The 19,667-nt window shown below is 38.1% G+C and overlaps 1 protein-coding gene across 6 annotated transcripts in view; it reads left to right on the top strand.

Moving 5' to 3' along the window:
- Window positions 1-19,167, top strand: part of LOC106133152 (2-oxoglutarate dehydrogenase complex component E1) — a 29,576-nt gene extending 10,409 nt beyond the window's left edge. For 3 of the 6 annotated variants that reach the window (XM_013332792.2, XM_013332785.2, XM_013332800.2), the window contains exons 7-23: window positions 2,170-2,248; window positions 3,000-3,176; window positions 3,898-4,046; window positions 4,803-4,888; window positions 5,507-5,686; window positions 10,459-10,639; window positions 10,998-11,216; window positions 11,678-11,871; window positions 12,133-12,386; window positions 12,957-13,069; window positions 13,242-13,429; window positions 13,855-13,948; window positions 14,357-14,549; window positions 15,458-15,595; window positions 16,182-16,346; window positions 16,978-17,088; window positions 17,648-19,167. In XM_013332792.2, coding sequence (XP_013188246.1) covers window positions 2,170-2,248; window positions 3,000-3,176; window positions 3,898-4,046; window positions 4,803-4,888; window positions 5,507-5,686; window positions 10,459-10,639; window positions 10,998-11,216; window positions 11,678-11,871; window positions 12,133-12,386; window positions 12,957-13,069; window positions 13,242-13,429; window positions 13,855-13,948; window positions 14,357-14,549; window positions 15,458-15,595; window positions 16,182-16,346; window positions 16,978-17,088; window positions 17,648-17,747 — 2,621 coding nt within the window. In that variant the 3' untranslated portion in view covers window positions 17,748-19,167. Of the gene's footprint in view, window positions 1-1,009; window positions 1,113-2,169; window positions 2,249-2,999; window positions 3,177-3,897; window positions 4,047-4,802; window positions 4,889-5,506; window positions 5,687-10,458; window positions 10,640-10,997; window positions 11,217-11,677; window positions 11,872-12,132; window positions 12,387-12,956; window positions 13,070-13,241; window positions 13,430-13,854; window positions 13,949-14,356; window positions 14,550-15,457; window positions 15,596-16,181; window positions 16,347-16,977; window positions 17,089-17,647 lie in introns of all 6 variants that reach the window. The other 3 variants (XM_013332808.2, XM_013332823.2, XM_013332815.2) reach the window with 3 other exon arrangements.
- Window positions 19,168-19,667: the final 500 nt, after the last annotated feature.

The raw sequence follows: 19,667 nt of genomic DNA, 5'->3' as shown, positions 1-19,667 counted from the left end.
TAGATTTGAGTATTTTTAATTTTGGTGTTTGGTTTGTAGATACCTATGTTGATTATTAGTTTGATTTATTTTTATTTTTTAGGGTGCTTGGGCAGCTTAAGTATGTTATGTATTAATTAATCTTGACTTTTTTTTTAAAACACTATGAATAAGTCGAACAATACACCTTTTACTAAGTAAAAATATTGAGACTAGCTTTTTGAAACTTACAGTTCGACCACAAATACTACCTACTAACTTTGTTCTCAGTCTCACTGTAGTCGTTGATGCTAACACTTGAACATTATATCTACGCTATTTAGTGCAACAATTATTTACACACGTTATCTTTAAAACAAATTATATTTAAAATGTATTGCTGCGCATTCATATTCCTTTACTAGATATACATTAGGTTGGCTACGTACTATAAATTTAGTTACACAATACAAAATATTATATATAGTTTATTTGTATTTAAATATATAAAATGATGAGGAAAATAAATAAGATAAAATAGAGAAATGTATGCCAAGTAAACACGATACTTGTGAATGATAACTTACCTATAACTTGTCGTGTGATGACACCTTTAGGCTGCACGCATTGTATAAGTAATTATTGTTTTGTATGATTATGACTTACAACTATAGTGCAGTATCTAACATTATATTTTTAAACCGTTCCTTAACCAAGTTATGTTATACTAAACACAATTAAAAAGCCTAGTATTTGTTTTTTTTCTTCAATTATTTAACACCATTATTTTGAATTCTTTATTTACTAACGTTACAACTTTGAATACTTTGATTGGATATATATTTGATTTTGGAGATATTCTGAGTTATTTTTGATACTAATTTCTTGAAATAACTGAACACATTATTACGAGTATATTTAAACTATCCGCTTAATTTAACATAAAACAACTACTATTCAGTTTATTGATGCTTATTACAAATAGGCTGATTAGCAGACTATCAGTTATATATTCGCATACTAAATGAGGTTGTTGTGAACTAAAAAACAGATCCGGGGACATCATATAGCGAAACTCGACCCCCTGGAAATTGCCACCTCGGAATTGAACGGTAAAAACCCCCGGGAGGTGATCCACAACAGCTACAGGTTTGGTAAGGAGACAGTGCTGATGATGCATAAAACTGGCCGCTCGGTGTTTTCCCTTGTAGTTATGGCGGCACAGAGAACTAAATTCTTCACTTTATGAACAGATCTCCTTCCAATCACCTCTCTGACCAAACTTCCAACTTTTTTGTAGATTGAAATGATAAGGAACATTGTAGATTATGATTTGCATTTATAATTTTTTCGTCAAGTTTTCTGTTCGTAAATTATGTTCTTGTAGACTGGACGCCATAACTACGCACATATGTATGTGAATGTAACGCACGAGAACTCCGGCTCGCACTGCACTCACTATCAATGTTCATGCGGAAAATATACGATGGGCTCATTCTCATCATAAGTTATTGCATGAAGCTAGGTAATTTTATTGGTTTCTCGTGCATGGGTGTGTAATATCTACCTTTATATATCTATATTATTAGATATTTATTTATTATGTACTCTGTTATTGGTTGTATTTATTAACACATTATTTGCGTTTAAATCCCGTCAGTTCGTATAAAGAAAAGTGTTTGTTACGTGACATTGAGGGGCGCGTCACGTGCACCTATTTCATCCGTTGGACGGAAGCCAACCGTCCATACCATTTTACCATCGTTCTATCTTTAGAGACCTTTGGACTTGACAAGTTCACATATTTAAACATGCATATTACATAGATCTATCAATTCATTTTCGCCAACATGTGAATGTATTCCCCATGGTTGATAAGGAGGAGAACTTATTGTGGGTCGAAATTAGGTTTACGTAATACTGCTAAATGCTAGTAAAGGGATATGATATATTCTATAATGCTTCTATATGTGCTTTCGGGGTTCAATCTATTGAACATCCTGCCTTTTTCATGCATTTTAGTGACTATAAGGTTTCTTTCTCTTGTAGTTTGTAATATTTAGAAAAAAAATTGCTTCATCAATAAAAGTGATAAAACTATTAGTCAAATTAATCAGAAGTAAAACATTTAACTTTATTCAGTCAAATTGAAATGATAGGTTGATTATTTTGATTGAAACATCTACTCTCATGAAAACTTAAAATTTTTAGATGAAGCCGATATGGACAGGGTATTCAAATTACCATCTACAACGTTCATTGGCGAAAAGGAGAAAGCACTTCCTCTAAGGTAACTATTGGTTTTATGTTTCAAGGTCCAATTAATCATTTTTTGAGATAAAATATAATTGTTATGGTCTTTGAGGTTACTTTCTTTTCCCTTCTATATTGACCTAGACTGAAGCAAGGCCAATGACATGAGGATATTTATTTAAAGCCAGCCTATACTGCCCTTATAAAAAGCAAGTGACGTTAAGACCTCGTACTGAGATCTGACCTTCACAGTGCCTTATTAAGTCGGTCATTGATCTAAAAACCCGTGTTGTCTACTAAAAGTATTGTGATTGTGATACAGGGTCGTACTGATAAAGAAATTGTTTGTTGACTATGTTAAATTAATAGATAAAAAATTCCCACAAATTGAGGCAAAGTTGTATATGATGTTTATAAAGTGTGATAATAACTTAACCTCCCATTAGTCCTGGTCATTGAAAAGATGATATCGTTTTACTACATCATTTTTTTTCAGGTTTATTCTTAAAGATTTTAAGTTTGATTTGGTTGCGTTTAATAAGACATGAAAACATTTTGGATTCATGTAAAATAAAAAAAAAACAAGCAAAAGAGAATTGGCGAGCCATAAAAATTAATCCAGCTTCTGATACGACAAAGAATGTCGAAATTTTAAATTGCCTTTTAACTGTGCTTATTTCTGTTGGAAGCTATTTATATATAATTACAAAACGTATTTAAAAAATTTGGACATCTAAAACTTTATTTTTGTGTATAAGAAAATATTTATTTCTGTGTCTCTTGACCAGGGAGATCCTCAGTCGCCTGGAGGCAGCATACTGCAACAACATCGGTATCGAGTTCATGTTCATCAACTCTTTGGAGCAATGCAACTGGATCAGGCAAAGGATGGAACCTCCTAATGTAACGAAGATGAGTCCCGACCAGAAACGACTGATTTTGGCGCGGCTTACAAGATCTGCTGGGTAAGAATCACCAACATGAGTCCAGACCACAAACATGTACTCTTTACATGTCTTATTTCTAGGTTACCTTATGTCGTTCATAAAGAACATTCCAATTACAGCCAAGAAAATAGCGATTGCTTCGGTGTCCTCAACGTCCGCCTCGCGTTTTTTTTCCGAGAAAAAGAACAGGATTATTAGGTCTTTTTGAGAGTTCCCAGTTTTATGATCTAAGTTATGATTTTACCTCAATCGAAAATAATCAGTCCTTGTTGTGTTGACATAATCTCTAGTATAGCGAAGCAAAAATGCTAAACTAAAACCATTTCGATACTTATGTTTAGATGATGATAAACTTTTCTAATTTACTTTTCTATCTTAATATAGTGTGCAGACTAATTTTGAAATCCAGAAAGAAATTGACAAATTACACAGTTTGACTTAGCCTCGAAGTAAGTTTAAAATTTGTGTACCGAGATTCTAATTAAACGATACCATATTGTATGATAAATACTAATATAGATAAATATTCAAGACCCAAGCCAATTAGAAAAAAGTTCTTTTCTTTTCATGCTCTGGTCGGGATTCGAACAGACCTTCGGTGTCACAGACAAGCTTAATGCCGCAGCACCACAGAGGCTGTCATGTTTTATATGTAAAGTTACGTCTGGTAGCGGCTTTAGCCATTCCCTCATTCTTTTGACTGAGACATTTCTTTATATTTACAATAATTTCATTGTAGATTCGAAAACTTCCTGGCTAAGAAATGGTCGTCAGAGAAGCGTTTCGGTCTGGAGGGCTGCGAGATCTTGATCCCCGCCATGAAACAAGTCATTGACGTTTCTACACGCCTTGGAGTCGAATCCATCATCATGGGAATGCCACATAGAGGTACTAAGCAGAGTTTTGTATTTTTCTTTGTTATGGCTCATCTTCAAAATTACTTATTTTGATGGCTTTTGTTCAGATATAGAACTTTTACTCGTAAAGGACTTTTAAGAGAAATATGATGAGATAGTTACTTTTATTTTCGGAAATCACCATGAAAATGGTCCCGGTTAAACATACATACATACATATGGTCACGTCTATATCCCTTGCGGGGTAGACAGAGCCAAAAGTCTTGAAAAGACTGAATGGCCACATTCAGCTTTTTGGCTTAACGATAGAATTGAGATTCAACTAGTGACAAGTTGCTAGCCCATCGCCTAAAATAGAATCCCAAGTTTGTAAGCCTATCCCTTAGTCGCCTTTTACGACATCCATGGGAAAGAGATGGAGTGGTCCTATTCTTTCTTGTATTGGTGCCGGGAACCACACGGCTGAACGTCTTTAAACGTCGGTTAAACGTCTAGTAATTTATATCAGTAATTGGCAGTGTTGGCAATTTTGTGGTTACTACATTATGATAATGATAAAAATTTATTGAAGTTACGATAAAAAAATATATAGGTAGGTAATTTTTGTAAATTTCCAGATCGAAAAACTGTATTTTCAAAGCCCGATTTTATACAGTTACATTATACATTTTTAGTTTTAAGCTTGTGAAATAAGCTAAATTTGAGTGTAATTTTGTAGGATTAGTTTTATTTTACATTAAGAGGATGTTGTCACGAATGCGGTACTAAAATTAAATAATAATTTCAGGTCGTCTGAATGTATTGGCCAATGTGTGCCGTAAGCCGCTGCATCAATTGTTCACCCAGTTCGCTGGGCTCGAAGCCGAGGACGACGTAAGTTCTATTAGATTGCTAGTTAATGTACAGTGGGCCAAGTAGAAAACTATACCACCTTCGTTCTACATATAATTATGCTCTATGCGTAGGTGATATATTTTTATACTTACACTGTACATATACTAATGTTCTTATCTTTATATCTCATTGTGATTCTTTTGGAGTTTCTAATTGTCTTTTGTCTTAAAGAACTAGTGGTCTGCTTCATACCACAATCCAGTAGTATGTTTATCGATTTATTGTACGGAGTGACTGCCGTCTATTCTCAGTGCTTTTTAATGACTACGTAAACTACACCAATCTTGGACAACTTTTTCTGAAACTCTACTTAAATAAAAGTACTAAATAAATACACAGCACAAATATTCTTATCTCCAGATGCGTCATTCATAGATATCTATAATGCACTATATAGTAGTAAAGTCGCATCCTGCGTCTGTCCCTATGCCTGTATAACTATATGTATGTATGCTTAGATTTTTAAAACTACGCAACGTATTGACGCAGTTTTTTAAAATAGAGTGAAACAAGAAGATGATTTGTATGTATAAATGTTACCCGTGCGAAGCCTGGGCGGGTCGCTAGTAGATAATAATTTACCTGGTATCCTTATAGGGCTCTGGTGACGTCAAATACCATTTGGGTACATACATCGAGCGTCTGAACCGTGTGACGAACAAGAACATAAGGCTGGCGGTGTGCGCCAACCCATCTCACTTGGAAGCCGTCGATCCCGTTGTCCAGGGCAAGACCAGGGCCGAACAGTTCTACAGGGGCGACAATGAGGGCAAGAAGGTAATTGACATGAAAAGTTGTGTTTATTGTAATGATATCAATGTTTTATCTAGAACTTACGTCATTCATAGTTCTATATCTGAAAAAAAAAGATTAAACCCACGTTTTTGGGTAATGACCTTAGTGAAGTTAGAAGCCTTTTGCATATATCGTGATGATGCCTTATGGTTATGGCCCAGCTGTATGGCTTAAAGATTGAAATGAGACATGACATGACATGGCAAATAGTGACATGCTGCTATCCATTCGCCTAATAGAATATACCCAAGTTTATAAACCTATCCCTTAGTTGCCTTTAACGACATCCATGGGAATGAGATTGATTGGTCCTATTCCAAAGTACATGAAATTCAGTATTCCAAAGGTTTTCCTAAAGCAAAGTCCTTACAACAAAAAGGTATCTTTTTTATGAAGAAATTATATCAAGTCATCGTTTTGCGTCATTCGGCACTTGGACACACCTTTTTTATTTTAACAATTGTTTTCAGATAAAAAAAGTCTTAAAAAAACTTTTTCATTGTGTTGCATCATTTTATGTGCGGTAGACACACCTTAAATTTTTTTACCACAATATAGACAATTATGAGCGATTTCACTTTTTTCTGTTGTCATGGGAATTTCTGAATCTTTACAATTTATTAATCTTTATTATTATTGTGTATTGACAGTCAAAATATGTGGCATTCTTGTAGGAAAACAAGTTACATGTTATGTTCTTTCTTTCAGCTAGTTATATTTATTAAATGTTCACATAGTTTTTGGGACTACAACATTTTTAAAATCACTGTATTATAAAAGAAATAATTCACATTACTGCCTATACGCATCACTATAGTGATGGAGTGATGTGTGTTGCATTAATTAAAGAACATATCGAAAGTAAAAGTTTAATTATCGTATATCACGGAAGTTTATGAAAGGTCCCAGGTTATCTTATCACGTTGTTTATATGTGTTGGTGAGGTCCATAGTACAAATAAATCATTAATTATTATGCGATATGATCACAGGTGACAGATAGGTTATAACATACTAGTTGTTGAACACTGCTCTGCTCCTGTGAGAATGAGACAAATTATAACTTACAACACTATGTAAATTGATATATCATATCGATGTTTGAAATGACAAATATACTAATCACTCATTAAAGTTGAATAAATAAAAAGATAAACTTTTCGTAGGACATAATTAGTAGGTTATTTGGTCGGTTTTAAATCAAATAAAAGTTCGTTTATAGTAAACATTATTATGTTGACGGATACATAAGTAGATATTTTTACATACATACATACATAAAATTACGCCTCTTTCCCGGAGGGGTAGGCAGAGACTACCTCTTTCCACTTGCCACGATCTCTGCATACTTCTTTCGCTTCGTCCACATTCATAACTCTCTTCATACAAGCTCGGCGGTTTCGGGTACTTTTGACCTGACCCTTTACCAGGACGTCCTTAATTTGATCAAGATACGTTCGTCTAGGTCTTCCCACTCCGACCTTTCCCTCCACACTCTCCTTGTATATCTGCTTAGTCAACCTGCTTTCATTCATCCTCTCCACATGACCGAACCATCTTAACATACCCTTTTCTATTCCTGTAACTACATCTTCTTTCACATCACAACATTCCCTTATCACGCTGTTCCTTATCCTGTCACTCAATTTCACACCCATCATACTCCTTAACGCTCTCATTTCCACTGCATTTATTCTGCTTTCATGCTTCTTTTGCCATACCCAACTTTCACTCCCATACATTAATGTCGGGACCAACACGCCCCTGTGCACAGCCAGTCGAGCCTTTTTGGATAGTTTCTGACTGCTCATAAAGGCATGCAAAGCTCCATTCACCATGTTCCCCGCATTCACTCTCCTTTCAATATCACTATCATACTTGCCATCTGATGTAAACTTTGATCCTAGATATACAAACTCTTTCACTTGCTCCACTTTTTCTCCTCCAATCAAAATATTACATGCTGTCATTTCTTTCTCCATTTCAAAAACCAGTGTTTTAGTTTTACTTACGTTCACTTTCATTCCTTTCTCTTTTAAAGCTTCATGCATACAGTTTACCATCTCCTGTAACTCCTCCGCTGATGACGCCAGTATAACCTGATCGTCGGCATAGAGCAGACATTTGACGAGTAACTCATTCATCCTTAATCCACTTTTAGACTCTTTCAAATCTGTCAAACAGCTATCCATAAATAGGTTGAACAGCCACGGTGACGCAACACATCCTTGCCTAACGCCTTTCTCAATCTTAAACCACTCAGTGTGCGCTCCGTTTATCCTGACACAAGCACTCGAATCCTCATATAAGGATTTCAGTGCTCGTATTAAGAGACTGCTCACCCCATGCATAGAAAGTGCTGACCACAATTCATTCCTCTCAACTCTGTCATAGGCCTTTTCCAGATCTACGAATGTGCAATAGACTTTTTGACTCTTGGCCAAAAACTTTTCGGCTATGCACCGCAAGGAAAAGACCTGATCAGTACATCCCATTCCCTTTCGAAATCCCGCTTGAGCATCCCATATTTTGTCATCAGTTTCATTCCTGACTCTATTAATCAATACCTTAGCATACAATTTGCCGACGACGCTAAGCAGGCTTATACCACGATAATTTTTGCAGTCCAGCTGTGACCCTTTTCCTTTGTAAAGTGGCACGATAACAGCCTTACACCAATCTTTTGGTACTCGGCCGCTTTTCCAACACAAATTGAAAAGGCAGTACAACTGACTAGCTACTACGCCTTTTCCTGCTTTAAGCATCTCGACCGACACTCTATCACACCCAGCAGCCTTTCCCGCTTTCATACTCTTAAGTGCTTCCACAATTTCGAACATTTCAATTTCGCCTTCCATCTCATTCTCTTTTTCTTCGCTATAGCAGAAATCTTTCTTATTTCCTTCCTTTTTTTCAAATAAACTTTCAAAATAGTCCTTCCATATCTTTAGTACACATTCTTCTCCTTTCACAACGCTACCATCCTGGCATCTGATCCTAGTCAGCTCTCTGGTTATAGTATTTCCTCGGGCTGACCTTACGGATTTCCAGAATACTTTCAGATTTGACTGAAAGTCTTCTGATAGCCTTTTATCAAAATCCTCTTTATACTCTTCTTTCTTTCTAATCACAGCTTTCTTAACCAAATCTTTCATTTTCTTATATTCCTTACGTGCTTCATTCACATCTTCATCTATAACCTCTTGCATTCTTAAGTTAGCTTTTGCTGCTAACAAATCCAGCCATGCTTTCTTCTTTAATCGCACAAGTTCTTGCACATCTTTACTCATCCACGCATTTTTGTGATTTTTTCCTTTCCTTCTTCTACTTACACCACACACTTCAACAGCTACTTTCACAATTCTTTCTTTAAATTCCTTCCATCCATCTTCAATATCGCTCATTTCCTCTAAATCTTCAAATTCATCCTTCAGTCTATTAATATACTTCTTACCTACATCCATATCTTGCAAATTTTCTACTTTTACTCTTTCCAAAGCGCTGGTTTGCTCCCTTACCCTGTGCCGCCAGCGATTGAAGATACCCCTTATCCGGGATATCACCAGTAAATGGTCCGAGTCAATGCCAGCACCGCGATATGCACGGGTATCCAGCACTTTGTTCTTCAATCTTTCATCTACAATCACCAAGTCTATCATACTTTTTAAAATACCTTCCACTCTTGTGTAGGTGTGGATCTCTTTATGTTGAAACATTGAGTTCGACACAAAAAGATCCCACTCTAGACAAATTTCTAATACACTTCTTCCATTATCATTCACCTTTTCGTCACCAAACGCACCAAGCACCTTTTCATATCCATCACGCTTTACACCCACCCATCCATTAAAATCACCTAACATAATAATCTTCTCATTTGGCTTGGTAACTTTCAATACTTCTCTTACACTATTCCAGAACTCCTCGTTTTCGCTTTTTGCTGATGTTGTACCCCTCGAACCCACATCCCAAGGTGCATAAACACCTAGAACGAAGATCCGAGTGATTCCAACTTTCAGCCTAATCCATAGAAGACGAGGGCTGACACACTCATACTCATTCACGCACTCAGCCATTCGTGCAGAAAGAATTAGACCGACCCCTTGACAGCCTCGGCTGGTACTGGAAATTCCAGACCAATACGCCGTGTAAGGGCCGTGCTGCGTCGCGTCGCATCCTTTCCGCTTCGTTTCATTCACGCACAACACATCCAAACGTCTTTCATCCATCATCTGGCATACTTCCTCAATCTTATCCTTCATTCCTCCTCTTACATTCATCGTCGCAAAGCGGCTTTCAGCAGACCGCATACCGCTCCCGCCGGGAACGAGACGTGATGGGGTGCGGACACCATCGCCGCCATCTAGGTGCTCTTTCAAAAAATTTGCATCCATGCGATTCCCACGAGACGCTAGGGAAAAATTTTGTCCGCCCCAGCAGAGCCCCGCATGCCAGGGTAAGGCTAGCCATTACCTGGGGGTCGCCCAACCCCATGGCGGAAGTGGCACGCTCGAGACTAGGCTCGCCCCTAGCCATGCATCCATCGGCGCGGCAGACCTTAGATTGGCAGGGATTTACATTAAAGAGGAATCCCAAGTCTATCCCTTAGTCGGCTCTTACGACATCCGTGGGAAAGAGATGGAGTGGTCCTATTCTTTTGTAATGGTGCCGGGAACCACACGGCAAATAGATAGATATATTTTTTTAGTATATAATTTATTTAATTAATAATAATTTGTTTTATTTTATTTACAGGTAATGTCAATCCTCCTTCACGGTGACGCCGCTTTCGCCGGCCAAGGCGTGGTGTTCGAGACGATGCACTTGTCGGACCTCCCCGCCTATACCACACACGGAACCATTCATATCGTGGCCAACAATCAGATCGGATTCACCACCGATCCTAGGCATTCCCGTTCTTCTGCTTACTGCACAGGTAAGATCTACTTTTGAAGGAGATTGTGTAATGTGATTTTTATTTGGTTTGTCGAATCAGTGTAGAAGGAGCGACGAAGAGGGCTCGAAATGCCACTAAAGGGAAGATCTTTCGCCAGACTGGGTCTTATGCCTTGACAACTGTGGTTTCGACGATGTCGAAAGAAGTATTTTGCTCCAATTTGTAGGAACTTTGCTTGTACGATTAATAACTTTTAGTGTATAGATGACCCGCAATGTAACTTTTAACCTAAGCGTCGCCTCTATTTTCTTGGAATCAGTCCCGGTTTCAGCCTTGTATGCGTCTTTACCTGTTTGACTTGCCTATGACCGTAACTAGGTATTGTTTTTATTTCCAGATGTGGCCCGCGTAGTAAACGCTCCAATCTTCCACGTTAACGGCGACAACCCTGAGGCAGTGATGCACGTTTGCAACGTGGCGGCGGAATGGCGCGCCACCTTCCACAAGGACGTGGTCATTGATATTGTGAGCTACCGCAGAAACGGACACAACGAGGTTGATGAGCCTATGTTCACCCAGCCACTTATGTACCAGAAGATCCGCAAGACCAAACCTGGTAAGTGTGTTCTTCTCTAAGGCTATTTACTACCCCCCCTATATATTTGAAATGTACCGAAATAATCCCAAAGCAACGGCGCTCCGCCTTCTACAAGAACGTCGTCATTGATATCGTCAGCATGAACGGATATAATGCGGTCGATGAACCAATTTGTACTTTTATGAGGAGTGGAAAGAGTGGGGGGTAAGTCAGGTTGTATATGGACCAACTCCCAGTTTGCACCATAGTATATGTATGAAGTGGAAGTGCTTATTACCTCAGTGAGATGTATGGGGAACTTAGTCTTAACTGTCGAAATGATGATTAGATCTATACCATTATATTTTATAACTTGAAGTCCGTCATGTTCAATATTTTTTTAAATGATTAATTAAGATTACATTAACGTCATGTTTAACGTTTTTGTAATAGTATTCAGCCAGATATAGATGCATTAATTACGTCTTAAAATTCCCCAGTGTTGGAGAAATACGCTGACCAACTGATTGCTGAAGGTGTTGTGACCGCGGAAGAAGTGAAAGATGTGAAAGATAAATATGAGAAGATCTGCGAAGACGCGTACAATCAGGCCAAGCAGGAAACTCACATCAAGTACAAGGACTGGCTGGACTCGCCCTGGTCTGGATTCTTCGAGGGCAAGGACCCGCTCAAGGTAAATTAATTGTTTAAAATCCTGTAAAAGTGTGACTAGATGTGCGAACATACATATATATTCCCTTCTTAACTTCCTTTTATGCTAGTCTGAACACCTTCTCTACAGTATCGCGAACGCTGGCAGGGCTTTGTCTTTTTTCTCTTTATTTCACCTTGGGGGTAACCTAGTTCGTAAAAATTAAAAATATGCTTTGTCAATGGATAGAGGTGACTGTTTAAAAAGGTAATAGACAAATAATCAAAATGGTTTTCAATTCAGATGAGCCCCAGTGGCGTCCACGAAGAGACGTTAGTCCACATCGGCAAACGATTCTCATCGCCGCCGCCCAACGCCGCCGAGTTCGAGATCCACAAAGGGTTGCTCCGTATCCTGAAAGCTCGTATGGAGATGGTGGACAACCGCACTGTGGACTGGGCTTTAGCTGAGGCCATGGCGTTTGGATCGCTGCTGAAGGAAGGCATCCATGTCAGACTGTCTGGCGAGGACGTCGAGAGAGGAACTTTCTCCCACAGGTATTAATCTTATTGCTTCTGATTTTATCAAATTGTTTATCTTTTTTTTGTCATTTGTTACCTAGTCATTTTTCCTGACTGATTGGGATGCATGATAAAGTCGTGGAAAAGTAAGCTAAATTGCACGACTACAGAATAACCTTCGTCGCAGTCTCCATTCAACGCTACTAAGTTTGATGATTAATTTAATTTCAGTTCCTGTTTGTAAATCAATCCGCCATTTGACGGCCCCTGTGGCGCAGCGGTAGTGCGCTTATCTGTGACACCGGAGGTCCTGGGTTCGAATCCCGGCCAGGGCATGATGAGAAACGAACTTTCTCTAATTGGCCTGGGTCTTGGATGTTTATCTATACATATATATAAGTATTTATTATAAAATATAGTATCGTTGAGTTAATATCTCGTAACACAAGTTTCGAACTTACTTCGAGGCTAACTCAATCAGTGTAATTTGTCCCGTATATATTTATTTATTATTTATTTATTTAAGTCATCATATTCTATGAAACCCATTCTAATATTACCATGTTTGTTAATGAAGTCTGACCATAAAATTGTTTTAAATTTTAGGCATCACGTGCTTCACCACCAGAAAGTGGACAAGGCGACGTACTGTGCGCTCGCGCATCTCTACCCCGACCAGGCGCCTTACACCGTTTGCAACAGCTCTTTGTCTGAATATGGTAAGTCGATGGAAGTATTATTATTTTTTGTTTGTAATTGAAGGCAGAAATATAAAGAATTTTTGGTTTTTCCGGTCCTGAATATATAACTGTGGAACCGAGATATATTTGCACATACAGGCAACCTTTTAATTTTTTATTTGAAATCTAAGATTATAACATTACTTTCCAGGTGTGCTCGGCTTCGAAGTGGGCTACTCCGTGACGAACCCCAACGCGCTAGTCCTATGGGAGGCCCAGTTCGGTGACTTCAACAACGTGGCGCAGTGTATCATCGACCAGTTCATATCCAGCGGACAGGCCAAGTGGGTGCGGCAGTCCGGAATCGTGCTATTGCAGCCTCACGGAATGGAGGGCATGGTAAACGAATATTTGTTTATTTAAAATTTAATTGCACCTTAAAATAATAAACCATAAAGAAATGGATGCCATCTGCGATATACTTGTATATAGGTCTATACATAATGCGATATACATAATTTTCCATGCGGCCTACATTGGTTGGCTTTATGTCAGTTGGAAACCACTAGATCGAACTGGTATGAAATTCAGGGCAATACGATAACATAATACGTTTTGCGATGCGAAGTGGAATGGAATGACATTAATGTTATTTTTTGAGTTCTACTCAATAATAAAATGAATGTTTTGTCTCTGCAAAATTATATAACAGTCTACCATTAGGTTAAGCAGAGAACCTTTGTTTGGGTGATAATAAATAATGTATATACTTACTATATTATATATACTATTTACGGTATTTTCATGATGTTAAATTATTTAAGGGCCCTGAGCACTCGTCGGCTCGCCTCGAGAGATTCCTTCAGATGAGCTCCGACGACCCCGACTACATGCCACCGGAAAGCCCCGACTACGAAGGTAAAAGGACATACATGCAGCTGATACAAAAAAAATCCTTTCAATCAAATTAATTATATACTTTTATCCTTGTCTATTCTGGATTCAATTGGAAACTTTGAACAAGTTTGGTTTTATTGGTTTCAAAGTTCGGGATCCACTCGTGATAGTAGGCAATTTAAATAACATGCTGTGAAAGAATTTAGCATATAAAATTGTATGGGTAGTTACTTCCACTATGAGTATTCACTAAGGTAGTACTTACCACTTCTGATGTCACAGTAATGACATACCTTTTGGTTTCGACATTTTTTGTTAATAGAAAGAAGTTATAATGAAGTTATAATATACTTTTATATGTTTTCGAGAGATTACTACATCTTTTCTCCTAAAAAATGCAAGTAAACAAGATTTAACTTCTTTTAACAGTTCGCCAACTGCACGACTGCAACTGGATCGTGGCAAACTGTTCCACCCCCGCGTCGTACTTCCACATCCTGAGGAGGCAGATCATGCTGCCGTTCCGCAAGCCTCTCATCTTGATGACGCCCAAATCTCTGCTGAGACACCCCGAGGCCAAGTCCTCCTTCGACGACATGAACGAGGGCACTTCCTTCAGAAGGTAAATGGTTGTTGAAGTGGGGAGAAATAAATGGTTTCTTGCTTGTAGATCATGCTGCTATTCCGCAAGCCATTCATTTTGATGACGCCCAAATCTCTGCTGAGACGTCCCGAGGCCAAGTCCTCGTTCGACGACATGAATGAGGGCACTTCCTTCAGAAGGTGAATGTTTGTTGAAGTGGGGAGAAATAAATGGTATCTCCCTTGTAGATCATGCTGCTATTCCGCAAGCCTTTCATTTTGATGATGCCCAAATCTCTGCTGAGACACCCCGAGGCCAAGTCCTCGTTCGACGACATGAATGAGGGCACTTCCTTCAGAAGGTAAATGTTTGTTGAAGTGGGGAGAAATAAATGGTATCTCCCTTGTAGATCATGCTGCTATTCCGCAAGCCTTTCATTTTGATGATGCCCAAATCTCTGCTGAGACACCCCGAGGCCAAGTCCTCGTTCGACGACATGAATGAGGGCACTTCCTTCAGAAGGTAAATGTTTGTTGAAGTGGGGAGAAATAAATGGTATCTCCCTTGTAGATCATGCTGCTATTCCGCAAGCCTTTCATTTTGATGATGCCCAAATCTCTGCTGAGACACCCCGAGGCCAAGTCCTCGTTCGACGACATGAATGAGGGCACTTCCTTCAGAAGGTAAATGTTTGTTGAAGTGGGGAGAAATAAATGGTATCTCCCTTGTAGATCATGCTGCTATTCCGCAAGCCTTTCATTTTGATGACGCCCAAATTCCTGCTGAGGCCAGTACAGCCAGGCCACTTTCGGATCATTTTGGACCCGAATGGGGTTGCTCTCTTAGTCGATTTTCACCGAGGTTTCACAACATGCTGTTTATCTAAATAAACTTCTTTTTTTAATGCTTCAATTCTACGTTTGTCATACACCTACTCCCTTCCCCAGATTGATCCCGGAAGAAGGAGCAGCGTCGAAGAACCCGAGCGGCGTCCGCAAGCTGGTGTTCTGCTCGGGCCGCGTGTACTACGACCTGCTGAAGCAGCGCCGCGACCGCGGGCTCGAGGCCGACATCGCCATCGCCAGGTATCTCACTATGTGGACAACTAGCTTTACACGCAGCTTCGCCCGCGTCTATTTACTATGATCAACAAAAAGCGACGAAGTTATCACCTCATATAGAAAGCAACAAAAAATGATGAATTCAGCGCTACCTAGTAAAAAACGAGTTTTATCAGGGGAACTATAATTTTTAGTGGGATGAAAGGTTCTATATTATATCATTCTCTAGATGTTTAAATATATATATGCAAAATGTCAAGATTACAAGAAGAATAAATACTGAATCAATACCATGAAGTACCTCTTCTTTTCTTACAAACAAATAAATATAGTTGGGATATAGAAAGACCATCATTTATTAATTGGAAAGTATGATTGATTGTCTGGCCTTTACGTCCATAAGGTTCAATGGATTAAAGTAACATCAGAATATTGTCTATTTAAGAAAGGCTACAAAATGTATAACCTACAGCTGGATTTTGACTGGGTCCTTTGCCTGTTTCTATAAATACTAGATGTTTCCATTTCACACGGGGTACTTTTTACATGGAACGCTATATTGGTTATCAAAGCGGAGACTATAAATACACGTCATTCATAAACTTCACAGGGTGGAACAAATCTCGCCGTTCCCGTACGATCTGATCAAGGCGGAGGTCGCCAAGTACCCGAACGCCCAACTGGTTTGGAGCCAGGAGGAACACAAGAACATGGGCTCCTGGAGCTACATCGAGCCTCGTTTCCGCACTCTATTGCAGAACCAGAAGCAGATCTGGTGAGTTTAATCTTAAAAATGCAATCATTTTAAGCCAAGAACAACAGTGAAAATAGTTTTGAAATCAACAACCACCTCCTAAGGTATACATAATAGTAGCTGCTCATGAGCGTGCATAAATTGTTTCAAAATAAAATCAATGTATCTCAAAACACAATTCCTCTAGCACAGGTAAGGTTCAGTTCTATTATTTGGTTTGATTGTATTGGAAGTTTTGAGTCATTATTTCATGCAGTAGTTCTAGGACTCAAGTTTTTATTTTTTACCGATTGTGTCATATTTTATTCTTTATACAAAAAATTATTAGACATCACAAATGGCTCAGCGGTTAAATATTTTTTTCTTATGGAAATTTCATCTTTATTAGATCATATCGTAGTATGGAATCATATCAGTTATTTCATCATAATTATTGCTTTCAACATATACCCGAAAACATATAAGTTGAATTCCGTAAATCGAGTGCTTACTCTGTTAAGGTAAGTGTGAAAGAGATAGCGTGCGACTTAAAACAATTTATCAAAATATTAAAAACTTCCGACGCGTGGTACATACACGTTGTATAAATATATATTTTTCTGTATAACACTAACAAGGGTGTGGCTATAACATGACTGGCTATTGGTTGCAGGGCAAAGTCCCAATCTCAGGGGGGTAGTTGGTTGAGCCAGCTTTTCGGCAGCTCTCAGCCGCCCGCCCAACAGGGCGATTCCGAGGCCAAAACTGTGCCGCGAACTATTAGGTGAGAGTAGCCCCATTGAATAACGACACCTTGCTCACTGCAACCAAATAGCTGTTTGTGTTATTTTTTTAATTGAAAAGTTATGCAACGTTTGTTATTTTTTATTGACTAGTAATCCCAGCTTCACACTTCGTTTATGAATTTCCTTATTTTGTGTCCGCCTGGCGCTTGTTTCAGTAGGGTTGCGTCATTTATTCGGTGGAGGCATGGTATACGTTTTTATCACGCGAAAAACTATCGCTGTCCCGTTTCACGTCATAATAAAAAACGAAATAGGGATAGCTTTTCGCGCGTTTAAAACGGAGTCGCGCATGCCAAACTATGGAGGCTGGAGTCAAACCTTTCACCATGATCTAGTTGTCTGTTTTCATGTGGCCCTAGTTTGTCATTTCGAAATCGTGTCTGGGGCCCGGGCCTTCTCTTAGGAAACGCTGTGATATTAAAAACTTTCTAGACTACTTCCCAGTTAATGATTACTTTATCTTTTTTTTTTAACATTACCGAGAGAAATAACTTAAGTTTTTAATAACATTTCACTAACCGTCTTTTTTGTTTTCAGCTACAACGGCAGGGCCACCGCCGCCTCTCCCGCCACCGGCTCCAAGGCGGCCCACAACAAGGAACTGAAGAACCTTCTCGATGAGTTCTGTGTATTATAAATTTCCCAATTTTATCACCCATTGCTATCCCAGCCAATATAATACACAAAACATAGATCAAAACTATGTTCATTTCGAAACGACATTTATCTTTGACATTTTTCGACGAAACATTTTTTTTTGTTTAAATTTTTTATCTGTCATACCGTCAGTATTTTGTTGTAATTCTCTTCACGATTAGGTAGGATAGTTAGATAAATTCTTATTTATTTATTTAATGTAGCATAGCATAATAGCGTGCCGTAGTATTGTTATTTATTTTCTTAGGTAAAGCAATATAGCTTAGTCTCCACTGTTAGGCGTTTCACGATTATATTGCTTTGTAACTAAATGGTAACAAGGTTAATGATTAAATTTATCGCTATTTACTGTAGTGTAGTTTTGTACAGAAATTTGTGAACATTTTATTTTTTTATTTCAATGTGACATATATTTTTTTTTTGCTGGCGGGTTTATACGTTCCTTTTGCTAGTCCGAATTCTCGTTATTGTAGCGATTAGGTTGCAACTGTACTAGTGAGTAGCGCTTTGTAGAAATAATATTAATATATTATATCTACGTTCGTGAATTTACACCTAACTTGTAGGTGATAAATTTCCAACTTTTCTGCGCTACTCGCCACTGTGGTTCATGCCTTATTAAAGTTAACACTCGTGTAACGATATTAATCGATATTACTATATGGTATTAAATACATAGTCGAATCAAATTTCACTGTTGTACGTACTACTACTGTAATAATTCGTTAGAGTCTTTAAGGTCGTTATGTTTTGCATCCGGCCTCACCCTAGATTTAGTTCACATAGTTACCGCCGTTCTAAACGGCAAATGTAAGGAGTAACACCAACGCCCGCGCTCTGTATAAACCAACGCGTATTATTGTCTTAATTCACTGGCAAATAAGGTGTTACAGAGACCACCTTTTTAATATTTACCTGTCACTTTTGGTAGTACCGGCTATGGATGTATAGTTAAACTGTACGAAACTACTCGGTACTTTAAAGTGATGCGACACAAAAGAGGTACAACGTTGCTGGTCTTACAAACTACTTATTTGTCAGTTCTTTATCTGTAGTCCTAAATTTACGAGGTTTTGTCGTTACCTAATCTGTACGTAGAATTATATCTTCTCTTAAATCGGCTGTTAATATTGTAACTATACATTTATTTGTTAATTTGTCGGCGAAACGTAACATTTGTGTAAAATTTATTTATCTTTGGAACACTATTCGCATGTATTAAATGCACTATTGTCGAAATAATTTAGATGTTTACATATTTTAGATTTGAGCTCAGGCCGCAAGAATTTGTATGACAATGTGATTTGAATGTAAGAAGGTCTGGTAGGTAAACCTGAGCTTATTTAACGCTATGTTAGTAACAACAAGTTATTTTACAACAAATATAATTATACAGTGAAGCCGTTTGTTTTCATTGCTAATTCCTCGAAGTAATAAAATATCGTGGTGGTGAGCCAAGAGCCATTGTTTAGCCATAGTCCATAGCCGCTTACATTAAAAATTAAAGTCGATCCTTTCGTCTTTGCTTCGCCATTATTTTTAATATCGCAATAGCTTTATATTGCCAAAGTAGGCTGAACAAGTTGAGTCAAAAACTTTAAAAAATAACTCGGGATAAGTTAAAATTCAGTATGATACACTATAAAAAAGGTGCAGTCTTATTCTAAGGCTCTTGATTTTGTTCTTACAATAATAAATACTCGCTTTTATTTTAACTTGGTGTTTACGTACTTAGGGCTTTCTCCTGTGGCTTTCACGGAGGTGAAATTGGTAGGATTTGGCTACAAAAGGGAATATCTTGTCACAAGCGAAGAATTGAGTTGTCTATGCCAATAATTCAAATTATAGACTAAATACAATGTAGGTACAATAGTCTTTAACCCCTGAAGTTAATACTAAA

This window comes from Amyelois transitella, chromosome 7 (genome assembly GCF_032362555.1).
Source record: "Amyelois transitella isolate CPQ chromosome 7, ilAmyTran1.1, whole genome shotgun sequence".
NCBI classification, from domain to species: domain Eukaryota; kingdom Metazoa; phylum Arthropoda; class Insecta; order Lepidoptera; family Pyralidae; genus Amyelois; species Amyelois transitella.
This window is presented reverse-complemented; position numbering and strand designations above follow the sequence as displayed.